This window comes from Chanos chanos, chromosome 2, assembly GCF_902362185.1.
Source record: "Chanos chanos chromosome 2, fChaCha1.1, whole genome shotgun sequence".
Taxonomy (NCBI): Eukaryota; Metazoa; Chordata; class Actinopteri; order Gonorynchiformes; family Chanidae; genus Chanos; species Chanos chanos.
Window position 1 is genome coordinate 39,247,148 of NC_044496.1, and position 15,036 is coordinate 39,262,183.

The following is a 15,036-nucleotide window of genomic DNA, read 5'->3' on the forward strand; positions in this document are numbered from 1 at the left end:
GTGCGCAAGCGGAACATGAAGTCTTGGGGGGGTGGGGGTGGGGGTATATTGGAGTTACTGCGCCACCCGCATGGCCGTGGAGGGACTGCAGCCACTGCGCGAGTTTAAAAGCTCGGGCAGCGCACAGGGGGGGTTACAATGAGAATCGGGAGTCGGACTGTGGCAAAGTTCGAATAGGATTTTCTAGAGCACACGCGGAGCAAGAGCTGAGGGGAAACATGGCAAACAAAGCGCAGCAACCACCTTACCTTCATCTGGCAGAACTGACTGCATCCCAGTTCCTCGAGATATGGAAGCATTTTGATGTTGATGGTGAGTGCTGGGGCAAGTTATCCCGCGACCAAATAGTTTGGTTGCATTACGCACGGCACGTCTTCTTCTTCTTAATGTTATTATTAAACGCGTAACTGTACACATGTTTATACGGATGGGGATTTCGAGATTATGTTGTACCTGTGAGGACAAGAAAATTGTATAGCCGAGTCGTCTATTAAAATATGTAAGGAAATATTATACTAACTGCAACAAACTTGTCACAACTGAGCGAAAGGCACCGCTGCTTCTTTCAGGAATGAATACTAGCCGACAGTTTTATTCTAAGTAGTTATGAAATAATTTACAATGTACCGTTCCTTGGTTACCGGGTGCAGCATTGCAGCGGTTAAATGAAAACTGGCTCTTACACCTATAAATCTGTAGAAGTGTTGTGTGACTACGGGCAAGTCAAATGGTGAACATATGATGAATATGATCATGAATAGTAGCCTGCATGGTTATTTCACAAGGGAGGTCCCGAGCAAATTTTTTAAAAAAAAGAAACTTTTTTTAAAATCATTTAGTCATTTTCTAATGGAAAAAGATACATTATTGATGGAGACTATCCGCTGTTTGTTTTTTCGTCACATTTCACAGTGTTCTGTAACTAAACCAACAGAGGACTCTCTGTAAAAAAAAATACATATATTGCAACCAGACTCTCATTATCACATTCTAACTTTATCGGGGATTTTTGTTAATGCAGAATTATAATGTCACCTGCAGTTACACAGAAAGTTATGGGTGCATTTCAACGTTTCACAGCAATATAGGCTTATTTGTAGTTTCTATGTGAGGAATGTTGATTAAACATAGGACCACTATGGAGATGAAAGAAAATATCTTAATTCAGTATGTGTTTTTGATTAAAGACTTACTCTTTTTTAAAAACAAATCTGTAAAGATTCTACATACTTGAAAAGTATACTGGGGTAAATATGCAGCGGGAGTCTTGTAGAATCTACTAGCCCTCGAACTGGAACACGGATGGGCGTGTCAGCGACGGGAGCACCTTTAACAGCTTACCATCAAAATGCATAGGCTATTAATACTAAACATGCAACTTTTTCCTGAATGAATGAGTTTCTTACAATAGGACCTTCGATTAGAAACACTGTATACTGTAAACCACACATTCGATATAAGGCTATTTATAGTTAAATACTTTAATCATTTACGCATCTATGGAAATGGTCATATCCTGCGGAAAACGATACCACTTCGATCGACCGGGAGGCTAAGGTTTCTCGCTGGTGCTCCTGGTTAGGTCTCAAAGGACATACTTTCTACTACAATTATTATTAAAGATTAAAGATCAATAGAACGAGTTTAAGAAATCGTCATCCCTCGGTTTCCCTCTTTTACTGACGAGATCCTTCTCAAAGGGATATCAGATAAGAGGTAAGAGTGTTGAAACTGCATCCAAAGATCAGTGTGGAGCTTGAAAGTTTTAAGCTGTTCTTTGCCGGTGCCGCTCTCCAGATCTAGGCGATGCGCGTTGCCAGTTGAACGCCCGTTGCGCTCCTTCGCTGATACTACACACCTTCGGATTCTCATTTAAAATAAGAGTATGAGATTCAGGGGAACTTGGAGACTCTTGTAGATCAGTCCAAACGATACAGATTTATTTCTCAGCGTCCTCGGCCTCGTTTTTTCTTCGACATGCAGAGGAAAAGTGCGCAGAAGAGTTTGCCATATGACTGCGCTCCTGAGTCATGGCGCACTCTCTTAATGCCGTATACCAACTGATTTTGCTGAACGTGTCATAATGTATCACAGATAAAATTTTATGAATGAATAAAGGCCAAGCTGTTGGCAACTATCAGAAACTATAGTTTTGTTTTTGGAAATATCAGAATTAAAGACACGGTCGTTAAAAGCTATTGGTAAATGATCCATTTACCTATACCTTTACTTTAAAAAACGAATAAGAATAAAGGGTATAAATGAGAGCACTCAGAAGAGACCCGTGGCTCCATTCAAGATCTTCCTGATAACTGCTCTTTGAACAATGCAGTATTAAATTCTAACACAGTTGGCAAAATCTCGAACCAGAAGAGAATTTTTTTAGTGTGGGTGTCTTGTTATGTTGTATAATAGTTTAATTTGTCCAGCCATTATCAATACAGCTTCGTTATAAGCGAAAGCCCTCTCTTGTGGTGTTTGAAGATACCCACTTTCACTGAATATGGCATAATGTTTTGTAATCTAAACATAGTGGACCGGCCTCAAGGTCTGGAAAGGTGGAAGCATGTTTTTTCACTAACTGAGTTATTATTATTTTTAAAATCATTTAAAAGAGCAATGCAATTTATAATTATGGTCCAACTATAGCCTACCCCTGTTCTGTGTTTTGACTCTTGGGGAGGGTAAATTTTTAAACAAAAAAACAAAGAATTTAAGCACCAGTCCTGTTAAAACACATCAAAATGTAAAATGTTCCAAGATGGCACACCCTACTGTAGACAAAGAAGAATCAAGATGGCTCTGTTTGCAATCTGTCACCAGGTAGAACATATAATATGTACTATACAGTTATCAGTTATCATAAACTGATTATGTGATTTTATTGGAGTGTTTAAACTGAATATAATGAAATATACCACTGAGAAGAGCTTAACTAACTAATTCACGTCCACCCATTGTATTGACTGTAATTTTAAATAATCTATTCACTTAACAGATTTACAATTATGTTTACAATGATGAAATATGACACAGAGCCTATTCACAGTTTAATGTCACTCAAAAATGACACAGCACTGATTCATCAATAGAACAAGAGTAGACAGAGCAGTTAAATCCATTTAATCCACCCTGAGATCAATGCATTTCTGAAAAGTAATTAAATAGCATGTCCTGGTGTTCAGCCTAAATAAAGCTGATCCATCCCTCCATAGAATGCCTCAGGAGCCAATCGAATGCATATTCAGTGGGTTAGTGGTGAGGCAAATTTGTTAAACAAGCAACTGGGAGATGTTGTTTGACTGCCTGCCTTAATGTGCATTGCATCATGTTTTCCAATGCAATCATGTTTAAAGGTTTCTTGGTGATGCCTGATTATTGTGTTCCGCTGATCGTAAATAGCAGAGCAAGAGTTTCCCCTAGAGAGCCTGCTTTTCAGCTGCCTGGAAATGTCACTGTGGTCTAAAGGCATATTAATCCACAGTCATAATGGTAGAGAAAAAAATATATATCAAACATTTTGCTGTGAGGGTTGAAAGAAAAGATGGTTACTCACAAGTTACTCACACACACACAGACGCACACACACACTCATGCATGGATACACTCACTTGTACACAGTTCAACACTCTCTGACACATAGGCACGAACATATACACATAAATATATACACACACAGACACAGACACACACACACACACACACACACACACACACACACACACAAACACACACACACACACACACACACACAAATCCGCAAACATACACACATGTACAGCAATTTCCTGGCATGGGAAATCACCCACAGATGGTGATGTCTCATTTATTGCTGGAAAGTGGGATGGAATTTCAATAACATTTTCAGGCTGGATAGCTCCTTCTCCTCTTTTCAAATGAATGAATCTAAAAGGCATGTGCTGTAAAGGGCCCCAATTAGTGGCAAAGTGAAAACGAGAGATTTCAAAGCTCTGCTGGGTGAACAGCCGTTCAGACTTTTTAATTAAGTGCCGTAGTCACCCATTTTTTTGACTGCCAGCCAACATACCCAGCATGCATTACAGCTAGCTTATCTCTAAACTTGTCAATTAGGATGTCGCATCATTTGTCAGAGAGTCAGTCATTGTGGGAAGGGGAAGAGGTCTAGCAACCTCTGTGACCAAGAGTAATGCAGAACTCATGAACTCAGTGTTGAAGTTTTGTTCAGTGCTGTCCATGATCTGTGGCTCATTTCATTGCAGGTAATGGCTACATCGAGGGCAAGGAGCTTGAGAACTTCTTTAAAGAGCTGGAGATTGCAAGGAGAGGAGCTGGTGTGGTAAGACAGAAAAAAAAGATTAAATAGTGATGGATACAATGTACCCAAAAGAAGATGAAACAAAGTAATACATTCTGTACAGATGGGCTTTGTAGATGCCTGTCTGACACAGAGTCCAATGAGAAGTTATTTATGGTAAAATAAGAACATATTTTCAATACGATTTAATGCATTTGAGGCATGAAAAGTTGCTCTATCAAGAAATGTCTTGCAGTATTTTTTTTCCTGCAGCATAGAGATTGTGTAGATCTATGTTCTTAATAAGCCTCTGTGATTTTCTTGCAAAGCTCGAAGCAATAAGTTGTCTAAACAAACCAGCACTATTATATTGGTAGACATTAAAATCCTAGCCAATTTTTCTAACCAACTACATATTAAATATTCAAACAGCCTCAGAATGGATCCCCAGATTATACTCTTTGGCCAGATGGTGCATAACAATTAATTTGAGAGATTTCTGTGACTCTGTGAGTCATAAAGAAAGATTAGAGTAGAGGAAATCATGGTAAACGTGCTTGCCCAGTAGTCTAACAAAGATGGCACTAGAGTTTAACTGCCCTGAAACCACTGAGTTTGACATTCCCTGGATTGCTCAAGGATATGTTAAATGTATAAAAGCTTGGCTGTGTGATGGGACTGCTACTATACTTTATAAGAATGTCAAATCTTAAATTAATATGCCCATTATTTGTTGATATTCAAGCCAACAGGGAAATAAACTTGTCTTTCTGTGGTTGTGTTGTGCTTCAGGACCCATCAAATGTGTCTTTTAAAGAGAAGATGACAGAGTTCATGCAGAAATTTGATAAGAACAAAGATGGGAGAATCGAGATGTCAGAGGTGAGGCATCTTGTTAAACTAATTAATAGACTTTTTAAATTAATAGACACTTTTAATTAATAGACTTTTGAAAAGATGCATCTTGTGTTTGTATGGTAGAAGAGTTGGGTTTCATTTCTAGGAGGCAACACATCTTCCCTGGGAAGGTTCAGATACAGAGAGTGTGTGCCCTTCAGATTTTCCATCAGGGCCTTTTAAAAAAGCCCAAAGGATAAGGGACAGAGCTGTCCCCTTTGCAGGCTTATCTTCACACCTGTCAGCTCGTGAGAGGAGCACCTGAGAAAGAGAGAGACAATGTGTGACTGAGACAGAGAGAGAGAGAGAGAGAGAGAGAATGGGAGATGGGAAGTGGAAGACTTAGCTCAGATAGAGAGTAAACAGTTTGCTATTCTCTTCCCCTTTCTCTCAATGCCTGACCGCATCCATAATTCTCTTCACAGCTGGCTCAGATCCTACCCACAGAAGAGAACTTCCTCCTCTGTTTTAGACAGTTTGTGGGCTCAAGCTCTGAATTCATGGCAGTAAGTAAAGATACAATATGGTGAAATATATAAAAACAGACAAAGAGAATAATTATTCCTTCATAAATAAAGATTAGATTCACAGTATGGAGCATTGTGAAAAACAGTATCCTTTTGATGTCTGCCTGTCAAAACGATTCTCATGAATAAGACAACATGAGGAATATTGAGCAAGTCCATCTGGTTTACCAAACAAGCACACACAGTACATTACACACATACATACTCACACATACACACATGCACCCACAAACACACACGCACATACGCACACACACACAAACACACGCACACACATGCACACACACACACACACAGCCCACTGAGTGAGCGGCAGCAGATGTAAATCATTCTATTGATGGAAATGCAGCCTCACTGATATTACATTTTTCACACACTGTCACCTACCACCAACAGACCTGTCTTCAGCTGAAAGAAAAAGGACAATGATTTTCAATTTTCAGTGAGATACTGACGTTTTCTCCTGATTAATCGCAGTGTGACTTTCAAAAATGTGATTATCAGTAATATTGGTAAAGAGGACTGGCCCCTTTGCCCGTTTGATTGTGTCAAGCTGGAAAGAGAGTGAAGTGAAGGAGAAAAGGAAGCTTTTTAATCACTCTGCTTTGGCAGGCGAACCTTTTACAGGGCAGAGAATGAGGAAGTACAAACTTCTATTTCCAGAGACATATATTATAGATGTGCTGCTGTAATTCTCCACAGACCTGAAGAGGGAAGGCATCTATCTTTGATAAGAGCCCTTGCCAGAAACAGGGACAGCTGCTAGATTAAAACATTAATTAAATTGCATTTTTCACTTCTTGTCCTATCACAATGTGATGCGGAGCTCAATTGGATATGTAGAAGGTATAATGAAAACTCCAGCGAGATCACAGAGTGGAAAATACTTGACAATTATGATATGAGAGACAGAGAGAGATAGAGAGAGAGAAATAGAAATAGAAATAGAAATAGAGATGTTATCAGTTAATTTAACTGAAATTTAATGAATGTAATGTCATTTTCATTTAATGAGATAAATTGTTTTGAATGGACCAGAGAAAGTTTAGATTAGAGCTACACTCGGGAGAACTCTCAGTAAAATTTATATTTACACTAAACTCTGCATGGTGAACCGACTGTTTGTGTATGTTTGGGTAAATTTGTAGGCCTGGCGGAGGTACGATACAGATCGCAGCGGCTACATTGAAGCAAATGAACTGAAGGTGAGATTAACTGAGTTTCCCTTGTGTGGGTCTATCAAGTACGGTCCCTTTAGGATCTCTGATAGGGTTACACATCGATAATTCTTACACTTACAAGAACAGAAGTAAAGAATTGTTTCCATGGGAATTGTGAAAATAGAAAAAAAAACCACAACCTGTGAAAAAAATGGCTTATATAAATTTACATATGTGCCCTTTTGCTTTGCATGTATTGATTGCAATATAACACACTGCCGCTCTGCAAGAACTAGCCCTGTTAAAGAAATTGAAAGTAGTTTTTCGGGAAGCTTGGGTATATCTCTTATCCCTGATAAATCAGAAGTGCCTGGGGAGACAGATGGAAACCATGCAAATCACTTCAATGTCATCAGCTGTAGGCAAGGACAGTATACAAATCGGGACAGATGCTCTAAACACTACTCAAACTAATAGTCTTCAGGTACAGCACCTTGGTAATGTATTTTTCAAGGACCTACATTTCTCTGCTCATCTGGGCAAAACTTAAAGTCTCAGATCAATCTCGAATTTCTATCTGTGACTGGCCAAATGACTACCACAAATGTTCCAATCAACAACCTGCCTCTTTTGCATGTATGGCAAGTTCACAGAACCAACAAGACAAAGCTATCGACGTAGCTCCATGCGGTTGTGGCTTGACTGATGATAACAGTGTTCAGATTTGGAATGGAATGGACGGTGGAATTCATGTGATCAATCTCAGGCGACAATAAAGGCATATGGACGTATATGATTCCTTTGTTTTTCCCCTATAGGGCTTCCTCTCAGACCTGCTGAAGAAGGCAAACAGACACTATGATGATCAGAAATTGCAAGAATACACACAAACAATAGTAAGTGCCTCAAGCTCGTTCAGCATCAGCCTCGAAGCCACACTTAGCAATAATGACATACAATGGTTTTAAACTGAAGACTTAGCATTACTGCCTGAGGCTGGCCATACTCATCCTATAGGTATACGCTAGTTACACAGAACAACATAGGGAGCTTTGATTCTAATGGATGGAAACAAACTGTAAGCCACAGTAAACATGACTCAAAGTCATATGTCTTTGAAAAGCTGATCAATATTTAACCCACTGTTGAACATGAACACTTGACTTTCCACAAAGGACTAATATGGGAAAATGCCATTTAGTAAGACTAAAAACTTAAGATTGATTTTTTTTTATTATGTAATTGTCTAAGTTGTACAATAGGCAAGGACTGTGGTGATGAGTGATTTGGACCCATAGTGACTGACGGGCTATCAGTCCAGCTGTGCAAACATCTGTCAGTCCCTTCAGGCCAGTGGCTTGGGCTGAATTATTCAAAAGAGGACGGCCCAGCTGCATATCCGAGAATTTGATCTTTCTGTCATATGCGGCATGCAACATCTCAAACATTTTGATTGTTCCAGTGTAGTTATGGAACAGAAATCTCATTACATTATTGATTGTCCAGCCCAACAGAAATCATTTTTTGCTGCCATCATCTTTAATAGTTTGCAGCAAAGCAATGAGTAGTGAAATTGGCAACTGAGTGTAGACCATGCCATTAAAGTTACCCAAAATTAGTTTATATTCAATCTCAGATTTACTTAGATTTTCGATATATCATTATGGTTGAAGACTACAGTCATTTATCCTTGCTGTGGCCATAGAGTGATTCTGATTTTTTCGTGATTCTGTGAGACTGGTCTCAAGTGACAGACAGTAATGCATTTCTCTGTCTTTCTCTCTGTCTCTCTGTCTCACTCTGTCATTCCCTGTCTCTGTCTCTCTCTCCTTTATAGCTCAAGATGTTTGATCTGAATGGTGATGGGAAGCTGGGTCTATCTGAAATGGCAAGGTAAATACGCATGAATATACTTTAAGAATGTAAACCAACTTCAGTCAAATGGTTTTCCCATACTAACATTTATTCTCTTGTAATATTAAGGCTGCTACCAGTTCAGGAGAATTTCTTACTAAAGTTCCAGGTAAGCACATAACTAAAAGCAAAATCTCATTTTGAGGAGAACACAGGAGTGCTCAGTAACATGGTAGAGTTGGTTTATCTAATTCTGTTGAGCTTTGTCTTGGGCTTTGTGAAATCTTAAGTTTTTCACTCTGTATAAAAACACTCCTTTGTTTGTCTTCTTTTTTTACAGGGAATCAAACTGACTTCTGAACAGTTTAACGCCATCTTCACATACTACGATAAGGTAATCTGGAATCCGGTATAAAAAATGAACCTACAAAAAAAAAAAAATGAACAAACTCAGTCTCTAAGGCTGTGCACAGTTCTGTATAAACTGGTTTCACCAACTGAGTGAAGCACAATTTCCTCTCCCTCTTTACGTCTGACTTACCCTTCTTTCGTGAAAGCCATATATATATGCACAAGTGTGGGGTTTCCACTCTCGGGCAGGTAAATGACCGTGAATAGTACACCTGTCATCTCTCTCTCTCTCTCTCTCTCTTAGTGAGTTAGGGCCTGGTTGTTGTAACATTTGTGAGACAATAGCTTGAGAAAAAGGACATGATATGAACTGTAAAAACTGGCCTACCATAATGTCATCTCATTTTTAAGCACAAAGTCTGAACCTAAATGGATGCTTCAAGACCAGTTTTTCATTCCAACTCACTCACACATGCACAATTAAACAACTGACAAATTTTGGTCTCTCCTGTGATATCTTGACCATGATTAGGGCAGACAAAGCTTTGTCACTCCATTGCTGCTGCATGAGCAAGTATAATAGAAAAAACAATCTGGGAACATAATTTATAGATAGAATATAGCCCAAGCATGGGTCATATTTGTCAAAGGTTTACATCTATATTTTATTAGCATTTGTCTCAACCACCACCCCCTGCAGCTGAATGAGGAGCAGCTGCTGTCATCGTAATGGAATCATGGGTAAAGAAAAAAAAAAAAAAAGAATGGTAAGGATGATAAGCATAGCAGGTCAGCTGAGCACTAATATAGCTCAAAGTGCCAGAATGAAAATGTGCAGAGCTTTGGAAAAAAAAAAAAAAAGTGTTTTCCAGCATGCAACCAACTAACGAGGCCGACCCTTTCCACTTCCCTTCCCCATTTCTCCAAAAAGAAAAGAGAAATAGCTTTTTTAAAAAAAGAAGTAATTATAACATTCCACTCTCATTCCACTGATTAAAGGGAAGCTGTGACATAGCCCCAACCCAAACCACTGCTATGTCTATGAGTGCTTCAGGGCAGTGATCTCTGCCACGATCATGCGAGATTGATCAAATCAAACTGACCTGTGATCGTTTTTTTCTTTTCTCTTTCGAAAGGATGGAAATGGCTACATTGATGAACAAGAGCTGGATGCTCTGCTGAGGGACCTCTATGAAAAGAACAACAAGGTAAAAAGCACTGGGATATTGAGCACAGTGTTGTTCTTCAGAGGTCTACAGCCTCCCTACTGGAGCTGAAAATGGGCTTCAGCTCACTAGGGAAAACTTTAAACAGCGTATCCCGAGTATTCAGTTTATCTGAACACAACGTGCTTAGACATTATTTTTGAGTTAAAAGCAGTGAAGGATGCCAGTTTGATGTTAATTCAGTATTTTTTTTGTGTCTCTCTTTCCCCTCAGGAGGTGGACACTAAGAACCTGACAGGTTATAAAAAGAGCATCATGGCTCTGTCAGATGGCGGGAAACTCTATCGCTCAGAGCTAGAGATTGTGCTCTGCCGGGAGCCCATGCTGTGAATCGTGACCTTTGACCTATGACCTGTTTCCCCTTTTTTCCAGCTGCCTGACTACTGTAACCATGTGCATGTGCCGGGCACCGCCCCATCCTCCGCCTCCCCCCTTTTACCCCAAAAAACGAGTTTTGAATGAATGTGCACTGAAAAAGCACAACCAGGGTCTCTTTCCCGCCTCCCACAATCCCCGATCCCCACTGTCGCTCCCTCCCTGCAGCTGCAGACTGACCCAGCTCTGATGTTGCCCTCTGCTCAGTTTTTAAACTCTACATTAAAAAAAAGAAAAAGTTGAATGAATCTTACAGAAAGAAGAAGCTCTAGCAGATTTTAATGGTATGAAAAAGAAAGAGAAAAAGATAAATTACCTTCATGTGCTTGGTTTGAATTTCATATTTATATAAGTTTTCCCTTTACTACATTTTTCTGTAAGAATATCCCTCTCCATTTATCATTTTACTCCTGCCCAGTTCTGGTTTGGATTGTGCTGTAATTAGTTTTGTTTATTTATTTGTTTGTTTGTTTGTTTGTTTATTTATTTTGGCTGATACTGTTATAGGATGTTACTGAGAGCATTAATTAAAGATATGTGAGGATTATGATGTTTCATGTCTTCCTTTCAAGATCTCTGTCAAAATCAGTGGTAAACTTTTTTTTTTCTTAAAGTTCATTGAAACTCAGACATATGTCATTAACCAAACCACACATACACAAATTTAGTCACATTCTGGTCCTAATTTAATCACGCTGACATAAAACTGCAACAGATAGTATCTAGTGAAATTTTTAGAATGTTTTAGCATAACACAACATAACAAAGAAATAAAATCATTTTGATCCCATCCTTATGGTCATTTACTTGTGCTAAGATCTAACCTATTTGACTGAGTAGCAGGTGTAACAGATTGGTCCCAAAAGACTCAAAGACTTTATGGCAACAAGGCAGAGGTCCTTGCAAGGGAACTAAAAACTTCATTTTCTAGAACATTCTCTAGTGTCTCTTCTTAGGTTCAGAGGGTGTTCACGTCCATCCCACGCTTACACCCTGAAAAACCTCACTCCCAATCCGGGTCACCCATGCATTCAGTTTCTATTTGTATTTCAGTAAAGAAACTTCATATGCCCGGTAAAATCTCTCCTAATTGCGTGCAGATGCTTTTAAATCATGCTAAATAATTCATATGACAGGCTTCGCTCTTATACAGCAGAGCTTGTGGAAATTCCTATCAATTAATCATCAACTCTTCAATATTTCAACGAGAAGGGAGTTTTTGGGGTTTAAAAAAAGAATTTTCTATCCAAACCCTACATCATTGTGTGTTTCTGTTAATCATGTTGACACAGCCCTAATAAGATGATTGTACGACTAAAGGCCACATTAACTATAGAGTAAACACAGCACAAGTCAGATGGTTTAGAGATATAGATCCTTTCTGTCCTCTGAGAAAATGTGTGAGGGAACAAGCACTCACCAGCTGCAGATTTCTATTCCGTTACTCATTATTATCTCTCATGACTGTCCAAATTTAATTAAATTCCAGCCAATTGTTGTAATTGCTTGGCACAGTTCTATAAACATCAATAGCAAAACCAGCCAATAGAATTGCAGAGGAACGTAGGTAGATGAATGAGAAATGAGACGGGCATGGAGGAATTAAGTCACGCCAACCACACACCAAAAGGAATGAAAGAAACTAGTGTCATATTGGAAAATATTGCTCATCACTTATTGATGTTTCAGGAGGATCCTGCTGTTTTATTCATATCGTCTTTAAATATAGCTCCTGTGAATTAAATAAGTTATCTGCAGTCTCAACCCAACTAGCCACCAAGCTGCACTTACTCACTTACTCACTCACTCACTCACTCACACACACACACACACACACACACACACACACCCACACACTCCTGTGGGGCTGCTCGTCAAACCAAAGCACCGTCATGATACAATCCGTCATGATAAAATCCATTTTTGATTGGCTAAAAATGTGTAGACTCAGCATCTAGGCCACATCCAGACTAGACAATGACTGCTGGACCAAACAACCTCAAATCAAGTCCTCAGATGTTGTCTACTCATTCTCAAGTCTCTTACGCCTTTGTGGAAAGTCATAACAGTTCCTGTTTTCTTTGTCTTTATTCCTAGGCTTTAACCAACAATCACACTTCTCCAAACACCCAATCTGAACAACAGACACTCTCTTTTAGAGAGGCATTGTGCTTTGATAAGCTATTCATCTAGAACTTTGCCTCAGGACCAAATTACAGCATGTATAATATTGATAGAATTTTAGTTAAGCTATTTAGTATAACAAGACAGTTTATAATGGCTCACAATTTATGCAGATCTCTTCACAATTTATGCAGATCTCTGTTCCTGTAAGCATTACTCTATATTTAACACTGTTTGATGTAATAGTACTGTTATTATATTAAGGTAAATAATATAAAGGTAAACTGAAATATATGTTATAAAATGTGCACGTTCCTATAATATATAGGCGAGTTTGGTAAACCACTGAATTATATTTATTACATGGTTTCTTCATGCTTGTAAATAGATAGTGAGAAATAAGAACTTTCAGTGAAATGCACTCAACCCAAGTAACATTCACACTTGGCTCATTTCAGACAACATCTTGCTATTTTCCACTCAGATTACTGCATTAATAGGGACTTAATGTCCTACGGGGTTGTATGCATGGCAAATCACAGAAAAGAAAGACAAAAAAAGTGGTAGATGTGGTAGAATACAGGAGAAAGGGAGCAGGGAAGAGGAGAGAGATGCAGACAAAAAAGGACAAAGCTCCAACAAAACATATTTGAAGAGAAGAGGAGTTGAGAGTATGACAACAGCTTGTGTTTTTAATGGTACTCCTTCTCCTTAACTTTATGGAAAGCACTTAGAATACGTATCTGTGCATGCAAAATGAATATGCAATGGCCACACTCCCAGCAACAACAACAAGATAAAAAGGTAAAACCTCTCCCTGTGGAGCTAAGGAGCATGTTCTTCTTTAAAATGTTCAATTTAAAACCATAGGCCCAGACAAAAACACTAAATGTTATTCTTCTCTGGGAAAAAAAAAAAACAATGCAACAAAGAGGTTTATCAGAACAGAAGCAAAGAGCTCAAGCAACGAAAACTCATTTTGATTATTCCAAACTCCCAATGGTTAGGACACAATTACATAACATTTCATCTGAATCACCAGCTTGGTACGTTTCTGAATATGAAGTAATATTGCCACCAAGTGGCTATTGTGTATTACTGCAGCTCATGGCTCTGTCTCCCCTCTACAGTCCTTAGGGCCCATTTGGCAGACTATTTTCCTCCATGTCAGAATCACCAAGCCCTTCATCAGCCAGGTCAGGTGCATTAGTGCAGGAATAGAAGTAGAATGCATTGGTCAAGTGATTCTCTGGGACAGGAACCAGAGCACTCCTCAGCTTATCCTTGAAGCGAATTCCGAATGAAAAACAATTTCAGTGCTGCAGAATTAACGTGTCCCAGACAGCAAAACAGTACTTCAGGAGTAAGAATTAAAATTAAATGAATGAAAAATTTTAATTGTTAAGTAATTAAGCCAAGAGAGTGTGTGACAACAAATTAATTAATTATACTCATCACAACATAACAATTGTTTTCTCAAGATCTCAGCTATCTCATTATTGAAACATAACAATTTATTGTTTTTCATGAAATAACAATTACTTCTCAGGATGATAGAAGTCTGACTCAGCGTAGGAGGTCAGAAGTTGAGCAAGATACAGAGTGGAGGAGATTGATGAGCTCATACAATATTACTTTGATCAAAGATTAACACGGGCGAGCTGAAAATGCACTGTATCTACATAAACTAGATGACAAACTTTCTGTGTGTCATTTTCGAAGATGATTGGTATGACTGGGACTTTTTATAAATTTTAGTAATCCTGGGGATGTCACTAATTTCATTCTTAGGTAGCTACAGTGGCCTGTGGCAAGTAATTAATGAATAGGTTTGACACTGCTGTGGAAGAAACACAGAGTTTAATTCTCAACATTCACAAGACGTCACTCATGTATACTCTGATGTAAAAATACTCAATACCCCTTTCTTTCTTATGTCAAACGTACTGTAACCAAAGAATATCCCACATCTAGCGTTCTGTAACTTGTTGAAGTTCAAGCTCTGTGTGTGTGTGTGTGTGTGTGTGTGTGTGTGTGTGTGTGTGTGTGTGTGTGTGTGTGTGTGTACTATAATAAACATTATCATGAATTTTGAGTGTCTGTTTCCCAAAGGCGTGAAAGAGATTTTTTAAAAAGAACTCTTAAAAAGAAGAATAAACATACAAACGCAAATGCACCCACCGTTGCCTTAACCTACGTCTTCGTCACCTCCAGTCTCCAACAGAAGTTCTATGTAAATGTCTTCG

The 15,036-nt window shown here is 38.8% G+C and overlaps 1 protein-coding gene across 1 annotated transcript; it reads left to right on the plus strand.

Annotated features, from left to right (window-relative positions):
• Positions 1-218: 218 nt before the first annotated feature.
• Positions 219-10,621, plus strand: calb2a (calbindin 2a). The gene is made up of 11 exons (XM_030766389.1): positions 219-312; positions 4,242-4,318; positions 5,069-5,158; positions 5,599-5,679; positions 6,849-6,905; positions 7,679-7,756; positions 8,698-8,753; positions 8,844-8,883; positions 9,055-9,108; positions 10,202-10,273; positions 10,505-10,621. Exons 1-11 carry the CDS (start codon positions 219-221, stop codon positions 10,619-10,621), a joined length of 816 nt encoding a protein of 271 aa, XP_030622249.1.
• Positions 10,622-15,036: the final 4,415 nt, after the last annotated feature.